The following is a 12,257-nucleotide window of genomic DNA, read 5'->3' on the forward strand; positions in this document are numbered from 1 at the left end:
ACTACTATCGGACGGTAAAAGGACGAGACATTAACTACTTCATGAAGAAATGTTACAATGCTCTTCCTGACTACATCAGGGATCTGGAAGAACAACAATTCAGAAAAACAATCAGAGTGTTCCTTGGTGCCAAAGCATTCTATAGCATCGATGAGTACTTGAACTACAAGTTTGATGGCTCCGAATAATAAAGTGGCAATTGTGCTTCCCTACTGTGACGTGTGGAAGTATTTTCTGTATAAACACCACCAATAAATATTATTATTATTATTATTATGGAGCTCTGCGGTAGGTGACCTAACGAACCGTAAAACAGGGGATAGGGATCAGCGGCCCAAATTGCCGAATCTTGGAATCACTGTGGCAAAAAGCCACCATCTTTCATCTTTCAAGCAGAGGTCTATGCCATAAACCTATGTGCCCTCATAAACCTAGAAATGGGTAAGAAGGTGGCAAAAAATAGACATCCTCATAGACAGTCAAGCTGCACTGAAGGCGTTAGTAGGCCGTACCTGCAACTAGTCTGGGAATGCTTCTGCAATCTGAAGAAATTGGCAATCGGCAACCGTATCACACTATGGTGGGTGCCAGGGCATTCGGACATTGTAGGTAACATGAACTGGTCCCACAAGGAGCCAGGCGGAAGCCATTAGGACCGTAGCCCTTCTGTGAACTGAACAATTAAAAGCAACACAAAAGAACCCTAAACCAGAACGAGGAGATTACGCGAAATCACATACATCTTGATACGCAATTAACGTTAAAACATATAAACTGCTTTATTATAAGATTCAGAGTGATGTATTATACTAGAGCCAACCGTCTTACATCAAAACTAACTGCTTATTATTGCACGTCGACAATGTCTCCTTGATACTTACACATACTACAATAATTAAAAGAGATCAGCATCACAGTTTGTATTGTCACAGCAATTCGTTTCATTTCCGTTTACTTCTTCGTTTTGTTTTATGTTTCCCTTCCCCTTTCTTTTTAGATTCATTCTCTAATGCCGCAGTCTGCGTGACAATTTCGCTAGCGTTCGCCTGAACGGCAACATCGATTGAGGTTTTTGATTGTTTACTTGAACGATTCTGCGTGCCCGTAGAGACAGCAGAATTGAGAGAGCTCTGAAGGAGTTGCTTTAACTCCGGCGCCGAAGAGTTATCGGTGGAGGAATCGTCGGATTCGTCCGAATAATGGTTGTTAATGTGCAGATCTTGGTGCAAGGATTTCATTATTAATTGGTCGCTTAAGTCGAGGTTGTTGTTGCTGTGGTTGACTACGACGTTAAATTTACTCTCAGAAATGGTTACCGAGACGTTTTCGTCGTCTGTGTGGTTTTTATCTAGGGGTAGGATTAGTTTTGCGTTCGCCAGCAGCTCGTCTAGGCCTGCGTTCGCGATTCTCCGCTTGGTCAGGTTGGGTAATGTGTGTTTTGCGTCAGGTACGTTGAAGATGTTGTGCAGTTGACTGCCGAGTTGCGAATCCAGGCTGGCTGTGCTGTTCCGTCTTCGGCCCACTCGCGAACGGGAGCGACGTATGACGTTTCGTTTACGTCTCGGCCGATTTCGATGCATACGCCTGTTGATTTTCGCAGTCACTTCGGATATTTGCACCGAGAGCTGACTTTCGCCCGAATTTCGTCGACTTTCAATGCTGATTTGCTGCAAGCTGTAACTCATCTCTGAGTTGCTCGAAGCGGAGTAGTTCATCACTTCGTTGGGAACTGCACACCTACGGTTCACCAATCGTGGTAGATTGGCCGCCCACGTGGTGCTGAGATCGTTACTAGCAGCACTGTTTAGATCAAAATGTAGGCCTACCGGATCAGTATGCGGCTGACATTCGATGGAAATCTTGCGCCCTTGGTTGAAGATTTTGCGTTTTTCAAAAGCTTGTGCTATTATTTTGTGCTTTTGATATTTCATCGGTTTTTCTATTTCGCAATGAAATTTTCTACAACTATCAAAATCAAGTGTTGCGGCGATTTTAATTTGCTTACCGTCTGAAGTAGCGCGTCCAAACGTGAAAGGTTGCGGTACACCAAACCCACGAGGCCACTGCCAACCCACTACCAAACACGGCCAGCAGCTGCAGTTGGAGCATGGCGACGCTAGGTCGCGCTTCTATTTTACATTGCGTAAGATCAGAGCTTAAACTTGTCAGCTTGCATCTGGCGACAAAGTTAATTAGATGCGGTATGATTAGTAGTCCTACTCAACAAGAAAAATATAATGTTAGCCATGTTGGATTATAAGGTGACACTATAATCATATAAGACCGATGCTGACTTTCTGGGAAAAGTTTCAAAAAAAAGATAGAGAGATACTCTACTCTACTACGCCACAGAAACACCAGTTAGCTATTTTGGTTATAAATAGATAGGTACTGAATTTTTGAATCTGCCGTTTGCTGTTTCTATGGATGTAAATTCAATTCACATCCTTGCAAAAAAGCTTTAATAAAGGCTTAGGTCTAGAACTCGAATGCCATTATTCAAAATTAATAGTGTTAAGGGCTTGCTGACTAAATAAGAACAGGGAATTTTTGATAGATTGGTTAAATAAAGGTTTAAAATTTAACAAACCTCCCTTATATAGTGGCGTAATTCTGTATGGCTTCAAAACAATGGACAGTTTTGCCAGTTAATTCAAAGGCAATGTATAACCTTCCTTTTTTTTAACCAAAAATCGACTACACCAAAATTTCTCTGGAAAACACTTTTTCTTATTAATTTGGGTGCGTAGAATCCAAATCAATTCGTACTTTTTCGATCAGACTTCTCAATCAAAAGTTATAGACTAGAAATCAATTTCGAAAAAAAATTCAAAGGGCTGTAACTTTTGAACTAGTAGCCCAATCTTGGAACTGTTTGAAATTATGGATTCTACAGGCCACGTTCTATAAGAAATTTTTTTCCGGGTCGATCTGAGACAATTTTTTTTGAGGCCCGAAAAAAAAGGCAGTGTACACAACCTTCCTTTTTTACCACAAATCGACTGCACCAAAAATTCTCGGGAAAACACTTTTTCTTATTAATTTTGGTGCGTAGAATCCAAAACAATTCGTACTTTTTCGATCAGACTTCTCAATCAAAGTTATAGACTAGAAACCAATTTCGAAAGAAAATTCAAAGGGCTGTAACTTTTGAACTAGTAGCCCAATCTTGGAACTGTTTGAAATTATGGATTCTACAGGCAACATTCTATAAGAAAATTTTTTTTCCGGGTCGATCTGAGACAATTTTTATTTCGGGGTTCAAAAAAAGGCAGTGTATAACCTTCCTTTTTTACCAAAAATCGACTACACCAAATTTTCTCGGGAAAACACTTTTTCTTATTAATTTGGGTGCGTAGAATCCAAATCAATTCGTACTTTTTCGATCAGACTTCTCAATCAAAAGTTATAGACTAGAAACCAATTTCGAAAGAAAATTCAAAGGGCTGTAACTTTTGAACTAGTAGCCCAATCTTGGAACTGTTTGAAATTATGGATTCTACAGGCAACATTCTATAAGAAAATTTTTTTTCCGGGTCGATCTGAGACAATTTTTATTTCGGGGTTCAAAAAAAGGCAGTGTATAACCTTCCTTTTTTACCAAAAATCGACTACACCAAATTTTCTCGGGAAAACACTTTTTCTTATTAATTTGGGTGCGTAGAATCCAAATCAATTCGTACTTTTTCGATCAGACTTCTCAATCAAAAGTTATAGACTAGAAACCAATTTCGAAAAAAAATTCCCTCGCACGGTTATAAAGTGCCTCACTAAAGAGGGGCATGGTGAGTAAATTATCCATGAAAGAATCACCCAGGTGTATCATGGTACTAACTGCCCATCTTATTTTCAAGTAAAATATTGGTGGAATCAATTTAGATGGGGTAGAGATTCGATTCAGGATAACCCCACATAAGGAAAATCGGAGCATGAACAATAATGTCTGCTCAAATTTTCCAACTCCTCATGCCAGAGCAGAAACTAGCGAGGAAAGAACTTCGTCAGGGGTGACTGATATGTATTCCAAATGACATCATTTTTTGGTGCAAATATAATTCGGGAAAGGGGTTTCAATCCAAACTTTAAGTATTATTTTTTCTGTAACCAACATCATACACATCCATCCCACCATGTAACCACGAATACGAAAATTATAAACACCCTTGCGAAGCCGGGTCGGGCAGCTAGTATTTTCATAAAGAAAATCAGTGGGAAATAACAAATGCTTTTGACACATCAAAGAATTTTATACTAAATTCCAAGTAATTCCAAGAACTCTTTTAAAATCCCCAGTGACGATTCTTGATCTCTGGAAGTATGGCACAACCAGACGGCGCTGTAATCCGGTGTTATTTTCAGTATAGACACAGTGGCGCCAATAGGAGGTCTAATTTTTGATTGGTTGTTGAGATCGGCGGCCATGTTGCATCGGGTATATTGCTATGTAAACAATGTTAATTGGTCCAGACGCCTGAATTAATAACGGGGTAATTAATAGTCAATTTTTTCCCCTAAATTATCTAATTATTCTGTTGGGTTCTTTACGTGTAAACACAAAGCAAATACAGTGGAACCCCGACTTATCCGTGCTCTACGGGCCCGGACTAAACACGGATAATTAAAAAGCACGGATAATCCAATTTCATATTTATTTCTCATATAAGAACATATTATACACAGTGATATTCATGTAGAAGTAGACATAGAGATTTCCTATGCCTACTTTCAAATGATAGTCTTCTGAAAGACGCCTAATTTTATGCAACCAAAATAACTTCTTGAAACAAATGAAGATCTGGCTGTCATATTAATTATTAATTTGAATATTGTTGCTTTGACTTCACAGAAAATAAATCTCTTAAGTTTCTTTAACTGATATCGGCATTATACCAATTGGAAATATCAACTTTTTCTTTAGTTGAATTGCGCACGAACGAAAATTAGAATACAGAAGTCAAAGCGATAATATTCAAATTAATTAATATGACAGGCAGATCTTCATTTGTTGTAGGTAGTTATTTTGGTAAAACATAAACTTAGGCGTCCTTTAGAAGACTTTAGACAGGAAATTCCTATACGAAATCCGTATGTCTACTTCTCCATGAATATCACTGTATGTATGTACTAAAAAGGATAAAAATAGAATTTTTTTATACAAGAAAATTTGTACTTAAACATCCATACTAAAATGTTTACACTGATAAATTAACTTTTCAAAAAAAGCGAATATTTTTAGATAGCTATGCGTTTAAAAAAAAGTCAGTCTCTTTGGTCTGTGTGAAAATGTTTGATCAGTTAATCAGTAATCTTCTGATGCATGCTGCGTAAATTTAAAGTGTCAAGTTCAAAAATGTAATTTCAATTAAGGGAAATCGTGGCACGAATAAACCGGTGCCCGGATAACCCGCGTATGGATAATCGGGGTTCTACTGTATTGTGTTTCAACTATTATCCAAGTGGTTTGTTTTTCCTTGTAAAAGATTATTTCCTAGAATTGTTAAAGGAAAGGCAATTTATTGTTTATTTTGTTTTAATAGGCAAAACTGTGTTATTAGAGATAAGAGAATTTCGCGTAAATATTTGGATACGTGACGTTAAGGAGGGACAAGGAACGCACGGCGGGATTGGTTGTTGTAGTTGCTACGTATCAATGAATTGGATGAAAATTTTAGAATTTTAGAATTAAGAGGACTTTAAATTCTGAAGTTGGTGTAAGAAGGGAGCCTTTTGTCAATTACGCGGCCGGGGTGCTGTACGTTGAAAGGTTAGAGTACGCGTGTCCTGCGTTAAGTTTCGTATTGTTCGACAAGTAAAGTTCATAACGCTTTTTTAGTCAGGTAGTCAGACGTGAAATTTGGGTGAAGGGGGTTTCATTGAAGTTATTCGTCGGTTGTTTGAACAGCCATGTTTGGCTAGCTAGTCCAATTCAATGCAGAAAAATTACATTTCCTTGGATTGTGAAACGGACATTGTTAAAGTCCACTTTGTTTGCTAGAATTTTGTGTTTAACTTAAGATTTTGAGAATAAATTCTGGGGTAATTCTTGTAACTCGTGTGTTTATTAGAACCCTTTAACGATCCAGATAGATTTCTCATGGTTAATTATGATTAATTTTGTTGATCCGTACGCAAAGTTTATGTGTCTTCAACATATGTGTAAGTAAGTCTTTTTGGAATTTAAGGAACTTGAATTTTTAATGCAACATGGCGGCTAGGTAGTGTTATTTCCAGTGACTTCATACGAGACAGTGGCGATAATAAGAGCTAAAAGCTTTGCATGCAGCCGCCATGTTGCATCTTAAATTCAAGTCACTGCAGTGTTATATAGTGAAAGTACAAAAACAAAGTGGTAATAATAATTGAGCTAATTGTGATGACGTCATAATACACCGAAAAAGTGCGCGCAAACCAAAGAAAATCCCTTCAGCCATATTCAATTACGTTACAAAGATCAGATCACAGAAAATCCATTGCAAAAACACAAAACAATGTGCTTTAATTTAATGAGTAGTCTCTACTATTGTGTTAAAATCAAAATTTCTGAAGAGTAAAATGATCTTTGGGCTGTTCTGAACTAAACCGAGATTCCAACAACTATTGCAGCTGTTTAGCCCGAAGTGAAAAGAAAATAGCCCTTCCTTCCCATGACATTCCTCAGCAGTGTGAAGTTGGCCAGCAGAATCGGTCATATAGATACACTCACCTTTAGAATACTTACATTACATAATTGTGCAGGCTATTTGTCCACGTTTCTGAATTGACAAACACATAGATGTGATACACAAATGTAATTATACAAAATATAACCATGAACAGTGCAAATACGCCCATTCGAACAATGTTCGAGCGAATTTTCCTGCTCGAATGGTCCGATATTACATTCTTGCTGTCTATCTTCACTTGGATCAAAACCAATAAACCTACAAGTTCAGCGTTACCGCATTAGTGCGTCCAGCGGAAACTTACCGCGAACGACAATGTAACCGGCTGAAAATATGGTCGCGGCTAACGGGGTCAGTAGCAGGCCTATGCGTGCGGCAGAATTGATGCAACCGACGAAGCAGATGCCGAGCACGTAGTCACCGTCGATTTCGCCGATTGCCATTGTGGTTATGGTCAAAATTAAGGGCAGACTCCACGCGACTAGGTGGAAGTATGCCCTTTTCTTATCCACCCGCTCTTGTATCTTGCCTAAATGTCACAATTAGATGTATCTCTAGCCTCCCCCACTCCAGAAAATATTTTCACGGAGTGAGAGTACATAGGCCATCATACCTAGAGCTTGCAATGAACTCATGTGCCAAGCATACGCGAAAATGACGAACCAAACCATACCAGCTATCAAAAAGTAGTAAACCATAACAAAGACGGTTACACAGCTCAAATTCTCGTTAGCGCTCGGCTCGTGCTTGCGTAACGTTCCATCCTTCTTGCAAACTATGTCTTCGTGAGCGTCCCCGCTTAAAAATTGAATAAACCATCCGCAGTACGAGATGAAGAAACAGACGTTGAGGTAAAATATCGCCAAGGCCGGGTACTTGTTCGCAGTTTTCCAATCGATTATAAAAGTGATGATGGTGAAGAAGTTGAGTATTATACAAATGATGGCGCAGTAAATCATTAACTTTTGAATTTGTCTGTGCTCTTCGTCAGTGTACAAAACATCTTTGCACTGCAGTCCACAGTCGTCAATATCTGGAAATTTTGTCAGTTAATACCATAGCTCTCAGTACCTATACAATAATGAAGTTCTTTTTTGACACCTCCCAAATTAAGCACAAATGCATTACCAAACAACTAAAAGAGAAGTTAAATTGAATAAGTTAATGCTTCATATCAAATCAATTCAATTTATTCAAAATATGGAAGCTTTGCACTACAACCCCCCCCCCTCCCCTGCCGTTTTATGGTTTCTTCTTTTTCCCTACAATCTACAAACATTAACTATTTATTGTATGTAGTTCTACAATAATGACAGTCTCTAATTAAAATCTGAATGAAAAATACAAAAAAACCTGTAAAATTTTTATCCGAAAATGGGAAAGGATGTACACATATTGGGGGTATGGAGCACCCCTTGTGTTCAAAATTTTCTAGAAACCCCCGCTTGCATTGCGAAGGGGGGGGGGGGCTGTCACACATCCAGGCCTCCTATTTTCCCACAGTTGTTTTGCTCACAAAGTACTCTACAGGTGCCTGTGGTTAATACAGCTACTTAAAATTGCAACGTACCAGAATAAGCCAGATCAGCTCGATCAACTCTAACCAACGGATCCATACAAAATCCGGTCATGTTAAATTTCACATCGTGAATGTCGTTCTTACACATGGAAGGGAACAACTCCTTATCCTCGCATTTAATAAACTCGGGGAAGATGCCATTGTCGTACAGGATCTTGCACGGACGTAGAGTGATGCGACACATTTCCATTGACGGTAAGTCGACCATACCGTCGGTACATCGAGGCATATACAAGGCACAGAGGAACGGTTGTATTACAGCCCAACACTTCGGCAGGTACCGAATGTACTTGTAGACCAACAACTGCTCGAGCACTTTTTCTTGCGAGCTGGTGTTTGTTAAATCTAAGCTGGTCGAGCCGTAGGGGAGCTTCGAGCCCATACAGGTCGTCTGACTCAGATTCTGGCACGTAGCAGGCCGCTGACAGTACTTCAAGTTGATGTCGGACAGTAGTGGGTAACGATCGTGCATGAAACCGTCCTTGGACCGGAATCGTTTCGAGTCCACATGCCGAATGTGCTGCACTTGATCCCCTGTCCCTAGACTCCCATTTTCCAAAGTGTTGTTTTGGTCAAACATTGGGGTCCTGACCAGTACGGCTTGTATTATACTAAAATTACAAAGAAATATCACCGGTTTCATCCTCAAATCAGTCGAATTCACTAAAACTAACGCGAAACATTTAAATTATTAAAGCAGTCTCATTATTTTAAAATTGCGCTAAGTAAAGCATGCGTAAGTCAACTGTTTGTGAGACGGCAAATGCACCGATTGGTGTACGTAAAGAAGAGCAAGATACAGGGACCACCCGCAAGCGCATATTTCTGGTGTGTGAAGAGGACGTTCACATTAGCTAGAAAAGGACGACTGTGCCGCCCGCATTTTCTTTGTAATTAGCAGCAGTGGCGGGTATTAACTTCCCGCCCAAAAAGAACTTTCATTTATATTTTCGAAAGGTGTCGTAAAAGACGACTTTTAGCATCAGTGGGCGACCTCGAGTTCTCGATAGAAAAGGGTTGGTATTTATAAAGGAATGAGCAATTTGAAACGAAACGCACGTGCGTATTTGAATAAAGTGGTTAATTAAAGAAGATTTCTAAATTAAGCACGTTGAAGATACAGTATGCGTTTCCGGTCGCCTCTATAAAAAATTCCGCTTGTGAAGAAAAATACATTTTTCAAATCCAGAGGGTGAAACAGGTTTAGGAAAGGAATTTCCTTTTCTTACAAAGGATAAAAGACATCAATAGGGCCAGGCCTGCTACCACAATTGACAATATGCTATTTGTAACCTGTCTCGACGCCCCAATACGGGCTCTTTGTATTTTGAAAAACGTGCACGGTTAATTACCTACCTTATGCATACTTATTTCGCGAAATAATTTTATATGTTATAATGTTGAACGCGGTAGACGGGATGTAACCTAAAAAACACCGCAAACTTTTAAAGATTGGTCCGCATTTTTTTTGGTAAAAATTACTATGAGTAAGGGTGTAACGCCACAAGCGTAGGAACTATTGTATCGAATCAATTTCCCCAGCATAATATCATGGGACAAGTATTTAAGATTATTATAATTAATTTAATTATTAAATTAAATAAATGTAATAAATTATTATCATTAATGAACCCCTCATTTTGATATTTGTTAAGATGCATTTATTTTTATTTTAAAACCATACGATATTATTACTTTCTCCTAGAGGCTCAAGTGGTATGAATACGGTACCAAAAGAAAGTTCTCTTTTCCCTTTCCCACAGGAAAAAATTCCGACAAAACTTTGTACCTGGTAACCTGGTACCCGGTACCGAAATAATATGAAAAAGATAATCGGCAAATATGTAGGATTTTTTCTCAGGAGAAGTCAAAAACGAATTGCTTGTGGTTTTTTAAGCATTAGGGGTAAATGTTTTTTAAATAGACCACTCTGAATATATTTTCGTATTTTCATAGAAACCAAGACCAACGAAACCAATGTTTTTTTTACAAATGAAGACAGATTTTTTTTCCAAAACAAAAACCAGATGCCAAATTCTTGACAGAACAGCTTCCTGGATCAAACCAGATATAATACATGGTTATTATGTTTAATATAGGTACACTGTCAACATTTTAATGAAATCAAGTTTTACTGAAAAAATTTAGTTTTTTAACATTTTTTTCTCCGTTTTTTTAAACATAGAATCATTTTTGAAGGTTGTAGAAAAAGAAAGTCTTTCGAATAATTTAATAAAAAAATTTGCGTTGCTATTTAACAACATGTTTCAGTACCTAGACGACTGGACTTTAAGGTAAACGCTTGATTTTGTGGGGATATTTTTTGCATATTTTACCTTCGCAAATGCATTTTGATCAGTTCCGTAATTTTGTTTGTTTTTGAAATTAATTTCTCCGGAACGCTTTTACTTACATCCTTTTGGATTGTTAAAATATTAGTGACACGTTTTAGTTGTGAGTTTTGCTTTAAAATCGCGGTAGGCGTTAAGGCTTCTCGTAAAACTGATAGAAAACCATATTTATGATTTCTAAAGTGACTTCTCATTTAAAAGAGGCTTCTAAAACTGAATGATTCGTTAGAGAAGATTTCCCTACAATTTCTACCTACTACAAATTTTGTAGTAGGTACAATTTTCTAAGTATAATCCTCAAGGCGATTTTAAGGACGTTTTCAAAATGAATTTCCTACACAAATTTCTAGAATCATTTCGAAAATTTGCTTCTTAATAGATTCCTAAGTTTCCAAATAAGTAATTAACTTAATGGTTTTAAGGAAAAGGTTTTTAAAAAGTTATAGAACATTGAAAACGGTTGAGAAAAAGAGAAGTTCCTAGGAAGAGGAGAGTTCGAAAAATGTATGTGATATCATAGAAATAAAATTCACTTCTTGGGCATTCACACAGTCTTTGGTTGATTTCCCACCGAAATGGAGCTAAAAAATGGTATTTTTCAATCATCATTCAGGTAGTACCGCCAAGGCAAGTTTATCTTAGCTCAGATTCCAGATTTTCAAGTTACTAAACGTTAAAGGCATCAACTCGTGTTGCGAATGTTTTCGGGATATGTCGAATTGTTGGCAATTTTTCGACCCTTAAATTACCAAAATGACCCGCACCTCAAAACCGGTTTCATTTTTGGATTTCACTAATCCGATTTAGTCAAAAAACAAAGGTTTTTTTAGTTTCAAACATTTCAAATGGTCCTCGGGCCCTTCCCCTAGGGCACAAAAAAATATAAAAACATACAGATATAATACGAGTATCGGCAACCTCTGCGACTTGCTGTTCGTCAGAAAAGTAATCTCAAATTTGGAATAGAGCTGTTCCAGAACCGGAAGTGCCAGGTGGCTCAAATTACACTACATGCTCTAATTTTTCCTCCGTTGACCTAAAAATAATGTAAGACTATATCTGAAAAAATGAGGAAGTTATGGCGTTCAGAAAAGGTCGTGTCCAACAAAAAGAAGCGCAACTGTAGGACTAATTTCGCCATGTACAGATGGATAGAGAAAATGGCAGTGACAGCGCAAACCAAAAATGGATGATTTGGAATTTCAAAATCTAGAAAACCAAATAATCTGCGAATCTTTGAGCCTCAAAAAAATTTTCAAGCCACACAATTTCATTGTTCATTTAAAAAATACTACTTCGACAGTTTTGAAAGTATTACCACATTTCCGTTATGTTTTGTCATCTGAGCCAACAATATTCTAAACAAACGTGCCCTTAATAGCTCTTAAAAGCGTTCTATCAGGCCTTCAGAGAGTTTAACAGCGTTTAAGAGTATTTGAGTGTCCAATAATCTTTCAGAAAGAGTTTAACTGAGAACTTTCAAACGTCTTCTAGCACCTTGACAAGTACCAGAGTCATTAAACTTATTTTGAACCACTAAAGGTCGTTCCAGAGTTTTAAAAAGTTTACCAGAGCCTCAAGACAAGACTACACAAAGATTAAAGACGTACGTTCAACGCTGTTCTGAGTTTTCTAATATGCTCTTTAGCCGGTATTCAAGAGTGT

The 12,257-nt window shown here is 37.9% G+C and overlaps 1 protein-coding gene across 1 annotated transcript; it reads right to left on the bottom strand.

Annotated features, from left to right (window-relative positions):
• Positions 1-780: 780 nt before the first annotated feature.
• Positions 781-9,074, bottom strand: LOC116178033 (protein smoothened). Its single transcript, XM_031497295.1, has 6 exons — positions 8,233-9,074; positions 7,276-7,695; positions 6,967-7,191; positions 6,719-6,920; positions 2,006-2,176; positions 781-1,959 (listed from the first exon to the last, which is right to left on the bottom strand). The coding sequence occupies exons 1-6, from the start codon at positions 8,882-8,884 to the stop codon at positions 942-944; spliced, it is 2,688 nt and encodes an 895-aa protein (XP_031353155.1). The 5' UTR covers positions 8,885-9,074; the 3' UTR covers positions 781-941.
• Between the last annotated feature and the right edge of the window lie 3,183 nt (positions 9,075-12,257).

The sequence above is a fragment of the Photinus pyralis genome, unplaced genomic scaffold (assembly GCF_008802855.1).
Source record: "Photinus pyralis isolate 1611_PpyrPB1 unplaced genomic scaffold, Ppyr1.3 Ppyr1.4_LG8, whole genome shotgun sequence".
Taxonomy (NCBI): domain Eukaryota; kingdom Metazoa; phylum Arthropoda; class Insecta; order Coleoptera; family Lampyridae; genus Photinus; species Photinus pyralis.

Bases quoted from the DNA above. Each gene is read 5' to 3' on its own strand.
- LOC116178033 (XM_031497295.1), bottom strand. From the start codon at position 8,884: ATGAAACCGGTGATATTTCTTTGTAATTTTAGTATAATACAAGCCGTA. The intron at 7,192-7,275 runs GTATGATGGCCT...TGTGACATTTAG, and splicing joins GAGTTCATTGCAAGCTCTAG to GCAAGATACAAGAGCGGGTG. The intron at 2,177-6,718 runs GTAAGTATTCTA...CTTTGTCGCCAG, and splicing joins AGCCTGCACAATTATGTAAT to ATGCAAGCTGACAAGTTTAA.